This window comes from Cervus canadensis, chromosome 1 (genome assembly GCF_019320065.1).
Source record: "Cervus canadensis isolate Bull #8, Minnesota chromosome 1, ASM1932006v1, whole genome shotgun sequence".
In the NCBI taxonomy this organism is placed as follows: Eukaryota; Metazoa; Chordata; class Mammalia; order Artiodactyla; family Cervidae; genus Cervus; species Cervus canadensis.
The window spans coordinates 111,387,789-111,401,277 of record NC_057386.1 but is presented as its reverse complement, the minus strand read 5'-3'; the positions used below and the strand labels follow the sequence as shown (position 1 = coordinate 111,401,277).

General features: G+C 52.9%; 1 protein-coding gene across 6 annotated transcripts in view; it reads right to left on the bottom strand.

The window, feature by feature from the left end:
• Window positions 1-13,489, bottom strand: part of ASCC2 (activating signal cointegrator 1 complex subunit 2) — a 35,681-nt gene that overhangs the window by 19,262 nt on the left and 2,930 nt on the right. For 3 of the 6 annotated variants that reach the window (XM_043436975.1, XM_043436992.1, XM_043436983.1), the window contains 5 exons: window positions 11,234-11,331; window positions 7,002-7,160; window positions 6,460-6,630; window positions 5,073-5,202; window positions 513-580 (listed from right to left, as the gene is read on the bottom strand). In XM_043436975.1, the coding sequence (XP_043292910.1) occupies window positions 513-580; window positions 5,073-5,202; window positions 6,460-6,630; window positions 7,002-7,160; window positions 11,234-11,314 (609 nt within the window). In that variant the 5' untranslated portion in view covers window positions 11,315-11,331. The remainder of the gene's footprint in view (window positions 1-512; window positions 581-5,072; window positions 5,203-6,459; window positions 6,631-7,001; window positions 7,161-11,233; window positions 11,332-13,489) is intronic. The other 3 variants (XM_043437009.1, XM_043437019.1, XM_043437001.1) reach the window with 2 other exon arrangements.

The following is a 13,489-nucleotide window of genomic DNA, read 5'->3' as shown; positions in this document are numbered from 1 at the left end:
GTTGCAAAGAGCCGGACATGACTTAGCAACTGAGCACCACACTTAAGTACACTGGCAGTAAAATTCTAGAGAGTACTGTGAACAGTGCTTATCTCCTGGTGGTGGGATTACGGAGGAAGGTTCATCTTCTTCTATTTATTTATTTATTGTAATTTCCCAAAGTTTCTACAATAAGCATTATTGCATAAAAATGATTTTATGGGGCTTTAGAGCTCGGACTTGAGAGTCGTACAGGGGTAATTCCCAGGGGCAGATGGCTGTTGACAGACAGCACAGAATGCACCGCAAGCCCCTTCTGTGTGAGCGCTGCATGGCCCTCAGAGTGCAGCCCTGTTCGAGAAAGGACAAATTCGAAGGAGTGAAGTGAGGGGCAGAACACAGAGATGGTCTGGGGTGGGGGGATTTCCCCCAGACTCTTGCAGGAAAGTGGAGCAACATCACCAGGTAGGAGAAGGGGTCTGCCCCGCCCCCATCCCCCCCACCCTCCCCAGGGCAGGCAGAAGAGGTGGCACCTGAAGGATGGTGGGCATGGTTTCGTCCAGATCATTATAGTAACTTGGCTGCTGGATAAAGATGTTTCCTGAAAAGAGAAGAGAAAGGTAGGAATTGGGGAAAGACGGTGGGGGTGGACAGGATGGAAGACAAGTTCCACATGGCTGCCAGCATGTTCTGTGACCTTTCGCCCCTCTCCTGAGCTTGCCTGCACCACTGCAGTCCTGGCCCCGGGCCCTGCTGGCACAGAGCTCTGGCCCAGCCTAGAAACTTCCCCAGGGTGAGGGAGGGGCCTCGCCTCAGTACAATTTAACCTTTTCAGCACCTCTGCCCCAGCGAATTACGTAAAAGACCCACCTGCCCTGGTCAAACCAGCTCACCCTGCCGTCCCCGGGGAGTGATTGTACTTGGGCACCGTGCCTTGTATGACAGTGTTGGCTTTGTAAACGGGAGTGAGTCATCCAGGAAAATTAGGAGACGTGATCTCTTTGCCCAAGAAACCTGGGTGCTACAGTCCAGGAGTCCTGCCAGGCCGATTCTGGAGAAATTCTCTAGAAATTCTCTCACCCGCTGCTTTTGAACCCGCTGGCCATACACAGCCATCCTCCAAGGTGAGAGGCTGGCCAAGGACCTGGGGGGAGGTTTAGCACACACGTGCAGTTACTCCCAGAACATGAAGGCCCTCCCCGGGTGTGCGTTGCTGTTGAGTCGCTCAGTCATGCCCGGCTGTTTGCAATCCCATGGACTGTAGCCCACCAGGCTCCTCTGTCCATGGGACTTCCCAGGCAAGAATACTGGAGTGGGTTGCCACGCCCTCCTCCAGGGGATCTTCCTGACCCAGGGACAGAACCCCCGTCTCCTGCGTTGCAGGTGGATTCTTCACCACCGAGCCACCAGGGAAGCCCCGCGTGTTCACTGTGCCCCAGATACTGCTGCTGTGAGTGTGGTGGTCAGAGAGCACAGCCACTGGGACAGAAACCGAGTGTTCGGGCCGCCCAACGGAGCGGGCAGAGGATCACAGCTTGCGAGGGGCAGGAACGTGCAAAATGGCACCGCCTCAGAAAGGGGCCTGGCTTCCTCATCCCACTGCAGTCTTGGCACCGAAGGCTGGCTGGCTGTCAGGACGCTCTGAGTCCTAGGTGTCCTCCGTCCTTGGGCAGGGCTGTCCTTGGCTGCCTTCAACATAACCCTGCAGCCCTCACTCCATCCCGGAGGGCTTGAAAATGAATGAGCTCAGAGGCCAGATGGGGCTGGGTGAGTAAGCGAGCCACTAGGTGGCTGGACTTTCTCTAAACGCTTTCCTGGAGGCCACTTGGTCCTGGGATTCCAGAAAGTGTTACCGGCAGGAGCTTGCTTGGCATCTCCCACTCCAGATGGGTGCTGACCCCTCAGCCTGTGAAGGAAGTTCTCCCTGACCATCTGCTCCCACCTCCTGCTCCTGACGGGCGGGGAGTGAGTGACCGAGCTGTCTCCCCGCAGCCTCTGCTCTTCTTCATTGAACCGTCCTAGCGACATCCTCAAGGTCGTTTGAACTCCTGACTGTGGCACAAAGGGCCTGCATGATCTGGCTTCTGCTGGCATCTCCTGCCACCCTCTCCCATCCCTCGAATTGCATTCTTCCCTCACACCATCCTCAGCCTCACAGAAGGAAACTGCCCCTTCCCTCTGCCTGCAGTGACCTCCCAATGCCGAGTTCACCAGAAGGCAGGTGTCACCCTCTGCATTCAGAGTCTCCCGACCCAGTTGTTGGGAGCAGGCCTCCTCCCACAATCCCCGGGCCACACGGCGGTCCCCACCACACCCGGAGTGCCAGGCACAGGGGAAGGCACTCTCTCAGGAGCCTCCTCATGCTCAGCCCTGAGTAATAGGAATGCTCTATGAGCGTCAAAATAGATCACATTTCAGTCTACCCTCAGGCTCTTCGGAGCCTCTTTCTTCTCCTTTATCTGATCCCAATGACAGGGAAGATCTGACTTTTGATCTCCTAAAGAAATAACTAAAAAGTCAAAGTGATGGCACCCGTCCTTAGACTGAAGCAGTTCAGAAACCCAGGGTGCATGCGAGGTATGGCCAAAGAGACCAGGGCTGTCCTCCGCAGGGTCAAGGTCTCACAGCCTAACTGAAAGGCCTGGCTTTCACAATTACACTCGCTGATTCACAACACCAGCCTTGAGGTTGGAAAAAAAAAGTGGGAGGTAGGGACAGGGCAAGGCCTGGGCTTCGGCCCGAAGGACAGGCGGTCAGTTCCTGTGCTCCACCCCCACCCCCACCCCGCCTCCTTTGTCAAGCCTCTTCTTCCAGCTGATCTGCTTTGCTCAAGAGCTTCTGTGGCAGAGAAAGCAGAGGCTGCCCCATGCTGTGTCTCCTGTCTTCTGCTCAAGGGTTGGGAAGAGAGCTAACGTGTATGTTGGAGGGTGTGGAGAAGGGGCCTGCAGACCGACAGGCAGACAGACACACACACAGGAAGAAGGGGCGCCTGAGGCCCGATCCCGCCATCTTGTCTGTGAACCAGCCTCCGTGAGCCAAAGACAGGGCTTCCCTTCGTAAACGGATTTCAGATTCTTAATCTGAGGATGAGAACATTCTTAAACAGCTCAAAATCTATGAGGGGGTATGTCTTCCTGGAGACAAGCTTCCGTCTGATTCTCAGAGGAGCCAAGTGACCCTAGAAATGCGGAGCCCCGGCAGCAGGCGGACCTCTCTCGCTCCAGCCTCGCCCATCTGCGGCCAGAAGGCCTCTTCTCCTGGATCCTCTGAGCGGGTGACAGCCCCCAGACCCAACGCTGACCTTGCCTCTACTCACTCTCCAGGGGGGTTAAGACTCCTCCCTCCAGCTGACCTCACGAAGCCCCATCGACTCTCCTCTCGGGTATCCCTCTCTGCCCAGGCTCTCCCGTTCCAGCCCACGCTGAAGCCCTGGGCCCCTCCACGGCCTCCTATCACCACCCTCCCCACCTGCGTGCTGCCAGATGGACCGTGTCAGCGGACAGCTCCCCACCCTGCTCCATGCTCCCAGAGGCTCCCGCGGCCCTGTCACGATACGAGCTTACACGTACCAAGTGCCTGTAACGTGCCAGGCTCTGTGCTGGGCCCCACCTCATATTCACTCCCCACAACCATCCTACAGGCTGGATGCCTCATCAGTCTTCCCTTTCTTCAAATGAGAAAACTCAGGCTTAGAGCGGCTGACTGCCCGAGTCAAAGGGACACAGCCCATCTACAGCTGTGGACTGGGCAGCTGGACCCCAGGGCCTTCCGGTTGTCCACCAAGCAACGTACCCTTCCCCAGGTCCCTGGCTCGGAGCCCTCCCCACTCCCCGATCTGACCCCAGCTTCTTCCCCTGACCCCACGCTCCCTCCCAGAATGCTCTGCTCCAGCCAGACGGGCCTGATCATTGTTTCTCTAACTAACCATGCTGCTTCTGTGCACTCACCCCATCCTCTCGTTCTAGAGTATAATTATTAAGGGTCTTTTCCCAGGGAAAATACAAGAAATTAACTGATGATCAGGCCAATGATTAGACCTGAATGAGAAACCAGAGTTTGTGCCAGTGAAAGAGCTAGATGTGAAATTTCATATGCATTAGCCCCTAAATACATTTTTCAAAAATATGCAGAGAAAAGACTAGAAGGGAATAATCACCAAATGATCGTCTCTTCCGGGGGGAGGGGGGCGGTAAGGGCAGGAATTTGGTAATTGCTTTCCTGCTTCTTTATATTTTATACTCTTCCAAAATTTTCTAAATTAACCTAAATTACCTTTATCATTGGGGTTGGAGGGGAAAGGAAGGAAGGAAACCATTTCAAGGGGTGATTGAGCTCTGTAACTGGGCATTAGGAAGACCGTATCCTACAGTCTCAGGGTGAGAAGGGCTGACAGAGTGTCCAGGGTGACCAGTTGGGCCAGTTGCCACAGGCTCCTCTTCCAAGGCAAACCCACAGGGGCACCGTCCCCTCTGGAGCTTCCCAACAAAGCTTCTGTGTGAGCCTGCGAGCACCCCCGCCTTCCGATGGGCTCCAACTGCTGATGTCTGTTCCCTCCACGACCCCAGGGAGTCCCCTCTGACCCCTACCCCTGTCTATTCTCAGAAGCTATGCAAATCTCAACATTTCTGAGGCGGCCTCGTCACCCATGAGGCAGAGTGTGAGCCTCAGGCCCCCGTGACGTCAACACCAGCTTGGCCACTCATCAGTCACGGCCCTGCAGGCAAGTCCCGAACATTCAACCTCAGTTTCCTTAACCGTAAATGGGGGTGGTGACACCGCTGACGTCACAGGGTGGCTGTGAGTACCGCCTGAGATGACACAGGCGGGGTGTTGGCAGACGCTCAGGCAAAAGGTTAGCTGTCGTTGTGGAAGCAAACGCCCCCCTCCTTGGGCCAGGACACCCAGCCTGACACTGGGGCCCTGAGATCTGCCCTTGTCTGTCGCCCCTCCCCTGCTGACACGCACATCCGCTAAGTCACTTCCAAGCACCACCTGCTGCTGCTGCTCTGATCCCCCTGTGGACACGTGGGGGTCATCTCTGCACCACCTGCGCCCCCCGCCCCCCAAGGCCCTGGGCCCCACATCCTACCCACCTATCATCTTTTGCAGCAGCGGGGAGTTGCCTTTTCCAAAAAGCACGCAGAGGTCCAGGATCTTCGGGATGTCGAACAGGAAGTTGTTGTAGAGGATTTCTCCGAAAGCAGAGGGCGAAATGAAGTGATCCTAAGGAACAGCAAAGAAAGGATGAGAGACCTCCCCAAACACGTGCGTGGCAGGGCAATAGCAAGCTCACAGGAAACAACCGTTGGGGCCATCGGTGGGGGCCTGGCTAGTAGAAGAAGCTCTGTCCACACCAAGGATGTGCCCAAGCCACGTGGACTGACCTGGAGCAACAGTCACTCACCCTAGTGTAAAATGAAGCGGAAGCTCCCTGTGAAACCATCAGCTGGGGATTCATTCTAAAGTTATTTACAGGTAAACTACCGTGATGTCTGCAACTGCTTTAAAATACTCCAAGACTGGACTTCCCTGGTAGTCCAGAGGCTGAAACTCTGCGCTCCCAATGGAAGGGGGCTCAGGGTCCATCCCTGGTCAGGGAACTAAGATCCTGCATGCCACAGGGCACAGCTTGAAAAGGACAAAAATAAAATAAAATGCTTCAAGAAAAACAGAAAACTCAGTGGGAGAGAGAAAACAAGATCGGCAAGATGCTAACTGTTGAAGCCAGGTAATGGGTACGTGGGAGTCATGATACTTTTGTGTATATTTAACAGTTTCCATGTTAACAAGCTAAAAAAACAGAAAAGATACTATTTTTAAAGTAAATATGTGGGCACCACACACAGAAACACAAACACATTGAAAGGAAAAAAGCTCCCTGAAGGAACAGGCACCTTAACAGTGGTTATTTTGAGGGAAGGGAATTTTGTGGGCGACTTTCATTATCTGCAAAATATTTTTGGCAGCGTTAGTATTTTTAAAATTGGGGGGAAGGACTTCCCTGACAGTCCAGTCAGTGGTTAAGACTCCACACTTCCACGGCAGGGAGCAAAGTTTCGATCCCTGGTCGGGGAAGCACCTGATTGCACATGCCACATGATTTGGCCAAATAAATAAATAAAATTAACAGAAATAAAACCGGGGTGGGGGAGTAAAGGCTTTTAGAAAGCACATCCGAGGTCCTCTAGAAAAAATCAGAGTCGGTGCTTCGCCCTCTGACGCGCAAGGAAAGGCAGTCACGCGCCCCCTGGCACAGGGCCCTCGGCTCCCACTGATGGAAACACTGGGTGTAATGCAGGCGACCTGGCAGCTCAGAGGGTGAGGGAGGTGGCACAGATTGCTTCCCCAATGGCAGGAATGAAAGCGGAGGGGAGACAAAGAGGAAACTCGACACTTCCAGAGCCTGCATTCCCAGGGGTGCGGGCCCAGCACGGGGGTGTCAGGTGGTGGGGGCGACCTGTCACAGGACCCGGGGCTTACTTTGGATTCCTTGTGCGTGGACATACGGAGGAAGGTGAGAAAAACGCTGCGGTGGAGGCGCCTCTGCATGTCAACGACTTCGGGGGCCGGGGCCACCCACTCATCGAACTTCCGGGGCACATAGCGCAGGTAGGAGTCCAGGCACTTCTGCAGGGTCTCGTCGAAGATGACCTAAGCCAGGCGACAGGGGAACAGCCAGTCACTGCATCACTGGGGTCCGAGGGCCTGTGGACCTTTCGGGGCTCATGGCCCATCAGCCCTGGCCTGGGGCAAACACGCCAGCCAACCCCACGGGACTGAAGAGGCATAAATGAGCCAAGGGCGAAACACGAGTTTCTAAAAATGCCATGGTGGAAGGCGTTTGTGTAAACATCATTAAGATGGTGATATGGAACACAGTAATTCCAACCACAGTTTGCTCTTAGGGATCCAGTGTAAGAAGCAGAGGAAGGAAAAAGCATCTCCTGGGGAAAAAAACAACAGCACCCAACCAACAGCATGGCATGTGCCTGGTCTTAGCGGGAATGGTGGGAGGACGTTACCTGGCACCAGAATTTATCGTGCGGCAGGGCCAGGAGCCAGTCCAGGTCAGTGGCTACGAAGGTGGCGCGTTCCAGGTATTCCTCCACTAGGGCGGGAATGTTGTCTTTAGGGGGCGGTTTGTATAACACAAAATACCGGTCTGCCTTCTGCTCGGGGTGCTACGGATCCAAAAACCACGTGTTAACGTGGCAGAGGTTAGTCAGCTAGGGCCCCTTTGCCAACCCCGCAGCAACAACCCCGGGCTGTTCCAACCGCTGACCCTCAGGCATAAAGAACCGAGTGTCTCTGACAGGGGGAGGCTTGGCCGCAGTCAGGGAACACCAGGCGAGCGTTAAATACCGTGTTTTCTGGAGAATGTTTAATGACACAGGGAAAGCTTAAGAGAAGAAAAAGCAAGACACAAACCCCTCTATTTTATACAACCATTTTTGGGGTTAAAAAGAAAAGCAGCCATATTTAACATATTCACACACTGGTACAGATTTTATTTTTTTAAAAAGTGTTGGCAGAAGGGAACCTCAAAGCTAACAGTGGCTATCTCTAGTAGAAAGGATTAGGACTCGACTATATTTTCCAATTTAAAAAAGAACATGTAGTATTTTTCAAAATTACACAAGTGAGGCAGGAGGGTGTTTTCTTTCAAAAACTCACAAGAGTATGGAAAGATAAGTCGCCTGGGACCACCACCGCGGTCTAGCATCAAACCAGAGGGAACCCCTTCCCATCCCGTGAGCATCCTCACTGCCCTTTTCTACGCGTTTACATTAAAATGTAGCCACATGAGGCATTTGTTTGGGCCCATTTTCATCTTTCTGACACAAACAATGTCGTACTGTACATATCACTGTGCTGTTCCCTTTGTATAATCAGAGAAAAACCTCAGTAATTTTTTGGTAAAGATGCTAATCAAGTAATTGCAGGTCTCGGCTTAGCCTCACAAGTTCTCTCTCCTAACCCTTACCTTGCCGGGAACAAACCTTACTTTGTTCCCCATAAAGAAAAGATGAGCTCGGGTTTCTCCTCTGACTACACTAGGGCTGCTTTCTCCAGGGGAGGCGGTGACAGGAAGGAGGCCGCCTGTTTTCGTCTCAGCTGTTATCAACCACAGTCCACCCACTTCCAGGCCTGTCAGTCCAGGGGGGACAGGGAAGTCACGGCTGACGGCTCAGCTTCTTTGAGAACCAACTAAGCCTCCAGACTGCAAACTGAGTTCCACGGGGCTCCTTGGGGGGCTGAGGGCCTCCACTGGGTCCCCCGCCCATTTAAATCACAATTTATACAAAAGGAATCCTGCTGATTGAAACAAGTTCAAAACTACTCTGGAGGGCCTAAATTCATCTCTGTGGTTTCCAAATTCCCCTCCTCTGCCGGTTGCTGCCTCACCTCTCACTGAGGTCACTTCTCGGGCCAGGCTGCTCACCGACCTCCACTAGCCCAACTGACACACACACGCGCACGCCCCTCGACCTTCCTGCAATCCATCCTGCGAATATCTACTGGCGCCCTGCTCCGCCACGTGTGGGGCACACGCGAGACGGGGGTCTGCGTGCTCCCAGAGCCCACTCTGCAGAGGGGACAGTGCACGGCTAAGTCAGACAGCTCAAAGCTGGTGGAGGCGCTGTGGGAGCACCTGGGCTGCGAGGGGGTTGGGGGGCACCAGGACACTTCCGGGAGTGGCAGAAATGTTCATTATCTTGCTTGTGGTAATGGTTTCATGTGGGTTTACAGATGTCAAAACGAACCAAACTGTGTACCATAAATATATGCTGTTAATTGTCCTCCAATGACATCTCAATAAAGTTAGATTGAAAGGAAGGGCCTGCCTTCTGTCTTTCCCGCTACCCTGCAGGTCTCTGGAGGGGGTCTGAGTCTTGCTCACACAGCAGTCCCAGCCCCTAGAGCCGGGCTGGCATCGAGCACTCCCTCCATACACACTTGCAGGCTGAACGGGGGAATGCATGGAGGTAATGAAGGACCAGGTCTTGCCAAGGTCTTTGAAGCACCTCTGACACCACGCCCAAGATCAGGGGCCACGGAGGATCCCAGGGTGAGGAGCTGCAGGCTCTCACTTTATCTCCCACCCTTCAGGCCTGGCCTAGGTCCCATTTGCTCCGTGAAGTTCCTGAACATGCCCTGCCCATCAAACTTGTGCCCTGTTCATCTTGATAAGAAACTATTCTGTACTGTTCTCCAAATCCTCCCCTTAAATGATCCTTATCTTTCTCAAGAGCCCATTCAACCACTTGGGTGCCAAACTTGATTTCTTTACAAGGCTGGGCTCCTTAACTCTGCGATGCCGCCTCCACCCCGGGGGCCGGTGTAGGAATCAGGCTCTCAGGACTCTGGGACAATATACGCAGGACCCCCTGCCAGGTCCGCCCTTCTCCCATTGCCCTGCCAGGCTGGTGCTTATTCACCCTTCCACACGCAGTTCAGAATCTCCCTCCTACAGGAGGGCGTCCCTGGTGGCGTGAGCTCTCCCACCACCCCAGGGCCTCCGTGCACCCCTCCCTGGTCTCGATCAGCAGTGTGGACTTCCTTCCATCACACGCTGGTCATGCAGGCTGCAGAGAACCCACCAGTCTGCTTCCTCTCCATTTGTGAGCCCCACCAGGGCAGTCTTTTCTCTCTGTAGCTCCAGGGCCTGTCCCAAAGTGTGGCAAGGGTCCTTGGCTCATTTACTGGATGTCTCCTGAGAACCTACGATGCACCTGGCACTGGACAACCAGAGGAAAGGGAAGGGACCAGTCCTTGCTCCCAGAGGGCCCGCAGTCTAACAGCCTGGTGTCCAGAGCACGGGGAAGGCCCCAAGGAACCAGCCTCCACCGGTGCCGTCCAACAGAACCTCGGCAGAGACGGAAGCGCTCCAGACCTGTCCCGTGCTGGCCGAGACAGCAGATTCTCACCACATGGGACTATTTTAACTTAAACGAACTAAAACTAAATTAAAAATCCAGTCCCTTGGTTGAGTCACCCACAATTTCAAGAGCTCCATAGCCACATGTGGTGAATGGCTAACGTACTGTACAGAACAGTTCCTGATTTTCTAATCAATATCCTCCTTACCTAAAAGAGTTATGAATATGAGGATATATTCAGGAAACATGGCTAACATTTTGTAATAATTATAAGTGGAATATAACCTTTAAGGTCGTGAATCACTATGTCATACACCTGAAACACATAATGTTGAATATCAACGCTACCTCGATTTCTTAAAAAAGTTACAAAAAATAAACAAGAGGCTATATAGCAGGAAGGTGAAAAAAGTATAGACTCCAGGGACAGCTTAGCTGGGGTCCCATTCTGACTCCCTTAGTGTTCTAGTTTTGTGACCTTGAACTCAGAGTTTCCTCATCTGTAAAATGGGGACAACCAAAATGCCTACTTGGAGGGCTGTGGTTCGGCTTCCATGAGATAATCCAGGTGAAAGGTTTGGCCCGGAGCGAGTGCTCTATAAATATTAAGCACTATTATTAGAGAGTAGTCAGGAAGCAATAGGAAGCCATCCAGAAAGCAGGAAATAAAACACCAAGCTCTTGTTTCCCATGACTTTACTCACGCACCCAGAAAATACTTCCTCCCACCTTGTTCAAGTAAGCTAATGTTCTTGGGAAAACAGCAAGCGGGTATGGGGACTCCGGTCCCCGTGTCTGTCTCCTCCAGCAGCCTGGCACCTCTCCACGGCTCTAATCTCCCCCACAGCTGGTCATCGGCATGCTCACTTCCATTCTCCGTCTCACCAGCCCTGCCGGGTCTGCATGTAGTGCTTCTTAGCCCGTTCAGACCTGACCTCTGACATTATTAGTGTCCCCACTCCTGCCCCCCACTGCCAAGTAGACCGTAGCTGGGACAGCTCTGAAAAAGGCCCATCTGAAATCTGAGCGCCTCCTGCAGGGTCCAATCCCCAGATCCGGCTTTGGGCCAGCCCCGCTGCCTGGCCAGCTCAGGCTGAGTCAGAACTGCCATTAGACTTTTATTCAAAATGAAATGCTTTGCAGGGAAGGTATGGGGTGGTGACATGGAAAATACCACTCAAACTCAAGCTACTGCTGGGAAAGAAAACTCCTGCATCGGGGCCTGGAAAGACCTAACAGCATCTTGGCTCCTGAAACATAGACTGTGGTCCTCAGGTCACTCATAGAGCTGATAAAGAAGGAATTTACTTTTTTGCTTCTGAGATTGCAAGTTCAATAATATTGGGCTGAACGGCCTCAAGGCACCGGCTCACCAGCGCAGGCGAAGTCCTCAGCTTTCCTGTCTTCAGGTCCTTGCGGGTGATCTGGAGTTGGTCCAGGGGCAGAGCGGGCATTGTGCTGCGTGACCCTCCTGAAAGGAATACGGACGGGAAGAAGAGGGCAGATGCAGAGGCTCCGGGGGGCAGGGGTCTGCTCTGGGGCTCACCCCAAAGCCAGGAGAGAAGCTTCAACCTCTGGCCTCAGGGGGCTCCTGGCAGGCCTCAAAGGCCTGGTTCCCCTAACTACTCACCTAGACTAGTGACTTTTTGCCTAAAGCGGCAGTTCTCAGCTGAGGAGGAAAACACTCCCCAGGTGACACCTGACGTGGTGGTGGTTGGGTCACCAGGTCGTGTCCCACTCTTGTGAGCCCATGGACTGTAGCCCACCACGCTCCTCTGTCTATAGGATTCTCCAGGCGAGAATACTGGAGTGGGTTGCCATTTCCTTCTCCAATTCCCACCCAATTCGTGAAGTTCTGGTTAAAAGTAACTAGATCATCTTTCTCGCGGCTCCAGCTCTGTGCCCTCCGTGGCCTGTGAGCTCTGGGAGGCCAGTGGCTGGGTTCTCCTTCTCTTGCTACCTTTCCTGTGACGAGCACAGGACTGGTCCAGAGGTGGTTTCACGAAATATTTGATGAACAACTGAATACAATGACACTTTTCTTACCATTTTAACCAGATTTGGGGGGGCTGAAGCCATGGGAATTTCCTCCCTTGCAGAGGGTGTTAAGATTTTACAAACTTTCTAGGCTTCAGGGAAGAAGGATGTGGATAAATAGAAGGACCAGAAGGTTTTCACAGAGAATTCACGGAAACCTGCCAGAGTGACCTCCTCTCTAGAGAGGCCCAAAATGCCCTCAGAGCCAGTGAGTGGCAGACCCCACATCTCCTGTCTTCCAGTCCAACACTCATTTCTCAGTGCCGCTTGGCCTGATCCACAGGAGGGACGTGCCTATTGGCTGAACCATGGGACAGAAGTGACTCAGGCCTCTTAAGACATGCCACAAAAGGCTGGCACATCTCAATGACGACATGAAGATGTATGGAGGGTGGGATGAGGAAACCGTCACCTCCTGAGCCCTCCCTGAGGTGCTGAGGGACACGGTCAGCCATGAGTCACTGTGGTCCCGGCTCTCAGATATCAGAACCGGCCCTGTGTTACAAGGACAGACTGATAAGGCCTGGTCTCTGCTCTGTGGGAGCTTCCGATCCAATAATAATGATGACAATAACATCAGCAGAAACACGCCTCTCAGGTGCTGGTGCTCTTCTGAGCGATTTTCTCAGCATGAACTCACTTTAGATACCTTAACTGGCTTCACAGGTATTAATGCTTGAAACAAGTCCAGGGTTGGTGCTATTAATCTCATTGCCTTCATTTTCCCAATGAGCTTCCCTAATGGCTCAGACGGTAGAGAATCTGCCTGCAGTGCAGGAGACCCTGGTTCAGTCCCTGGGTTGAGAAGATCCCCTGGAGAAGGGAATGGCAACCCATTCCAGTATTCTTGCCTGGAGAATCCCATGGACAGAGGAGCCTGGCGGGTTACACTCCATGGGATTGCAAAGAGTCAGACATGATTAAACAACTAACACTTTACTAATGAGGAAACAGAGGCTCAGAGAAGATAAAAAAATTCCCCTAGGTCTCAGAGTTAGTGCGTGGTGAAGCAGGCTGGCTCTTAACCATTTGCTGTGTTGAGTCTAGGGCAGTTGAGTTGGGGGCAGGGGCTTGTGGTTGTAGAGAAAGCATTTCTAGAGGAGTGCCTAAAGGAGAACCTGAGCTGAGTCTTGATAGTGGAAACTGGGAAGAAGGGTATCCCAGGTGGAGGAAACAGCAGGAACGAAGGTAAGGCGGTGGGAAGTAGCTTGGTGCACAAGGAACCTTGGTTCAGGGGCTGCTTTAAAGACTGTGTAGATACCCATCTTCACATGGGATGTAAAGAGAAGGAACTAGTCCCTAGTCTAGTCTGCCTAGTCCCTGAGGCCCATTCTAGCACTAGGAACTCAGTGGATAGTGGATCAAACACATGGGCCCCGTGACTGAGCTTCCATCTTTCACCTCTGCAAAATGCAGATAACACCATCTGCTATATATTTGTTGTTGCTGTTCAGTTGCTCAATTGTGTCTGACTCTTTGTGACCCCATCGGCTGCAGCACACCAGGCTTCCCTGTCCTTCACTATCTGCCAGAGTTTGCTCAAACTCATGTCCACTGAGTCAATACACGATTTCTAATTGAGCTACTATCTT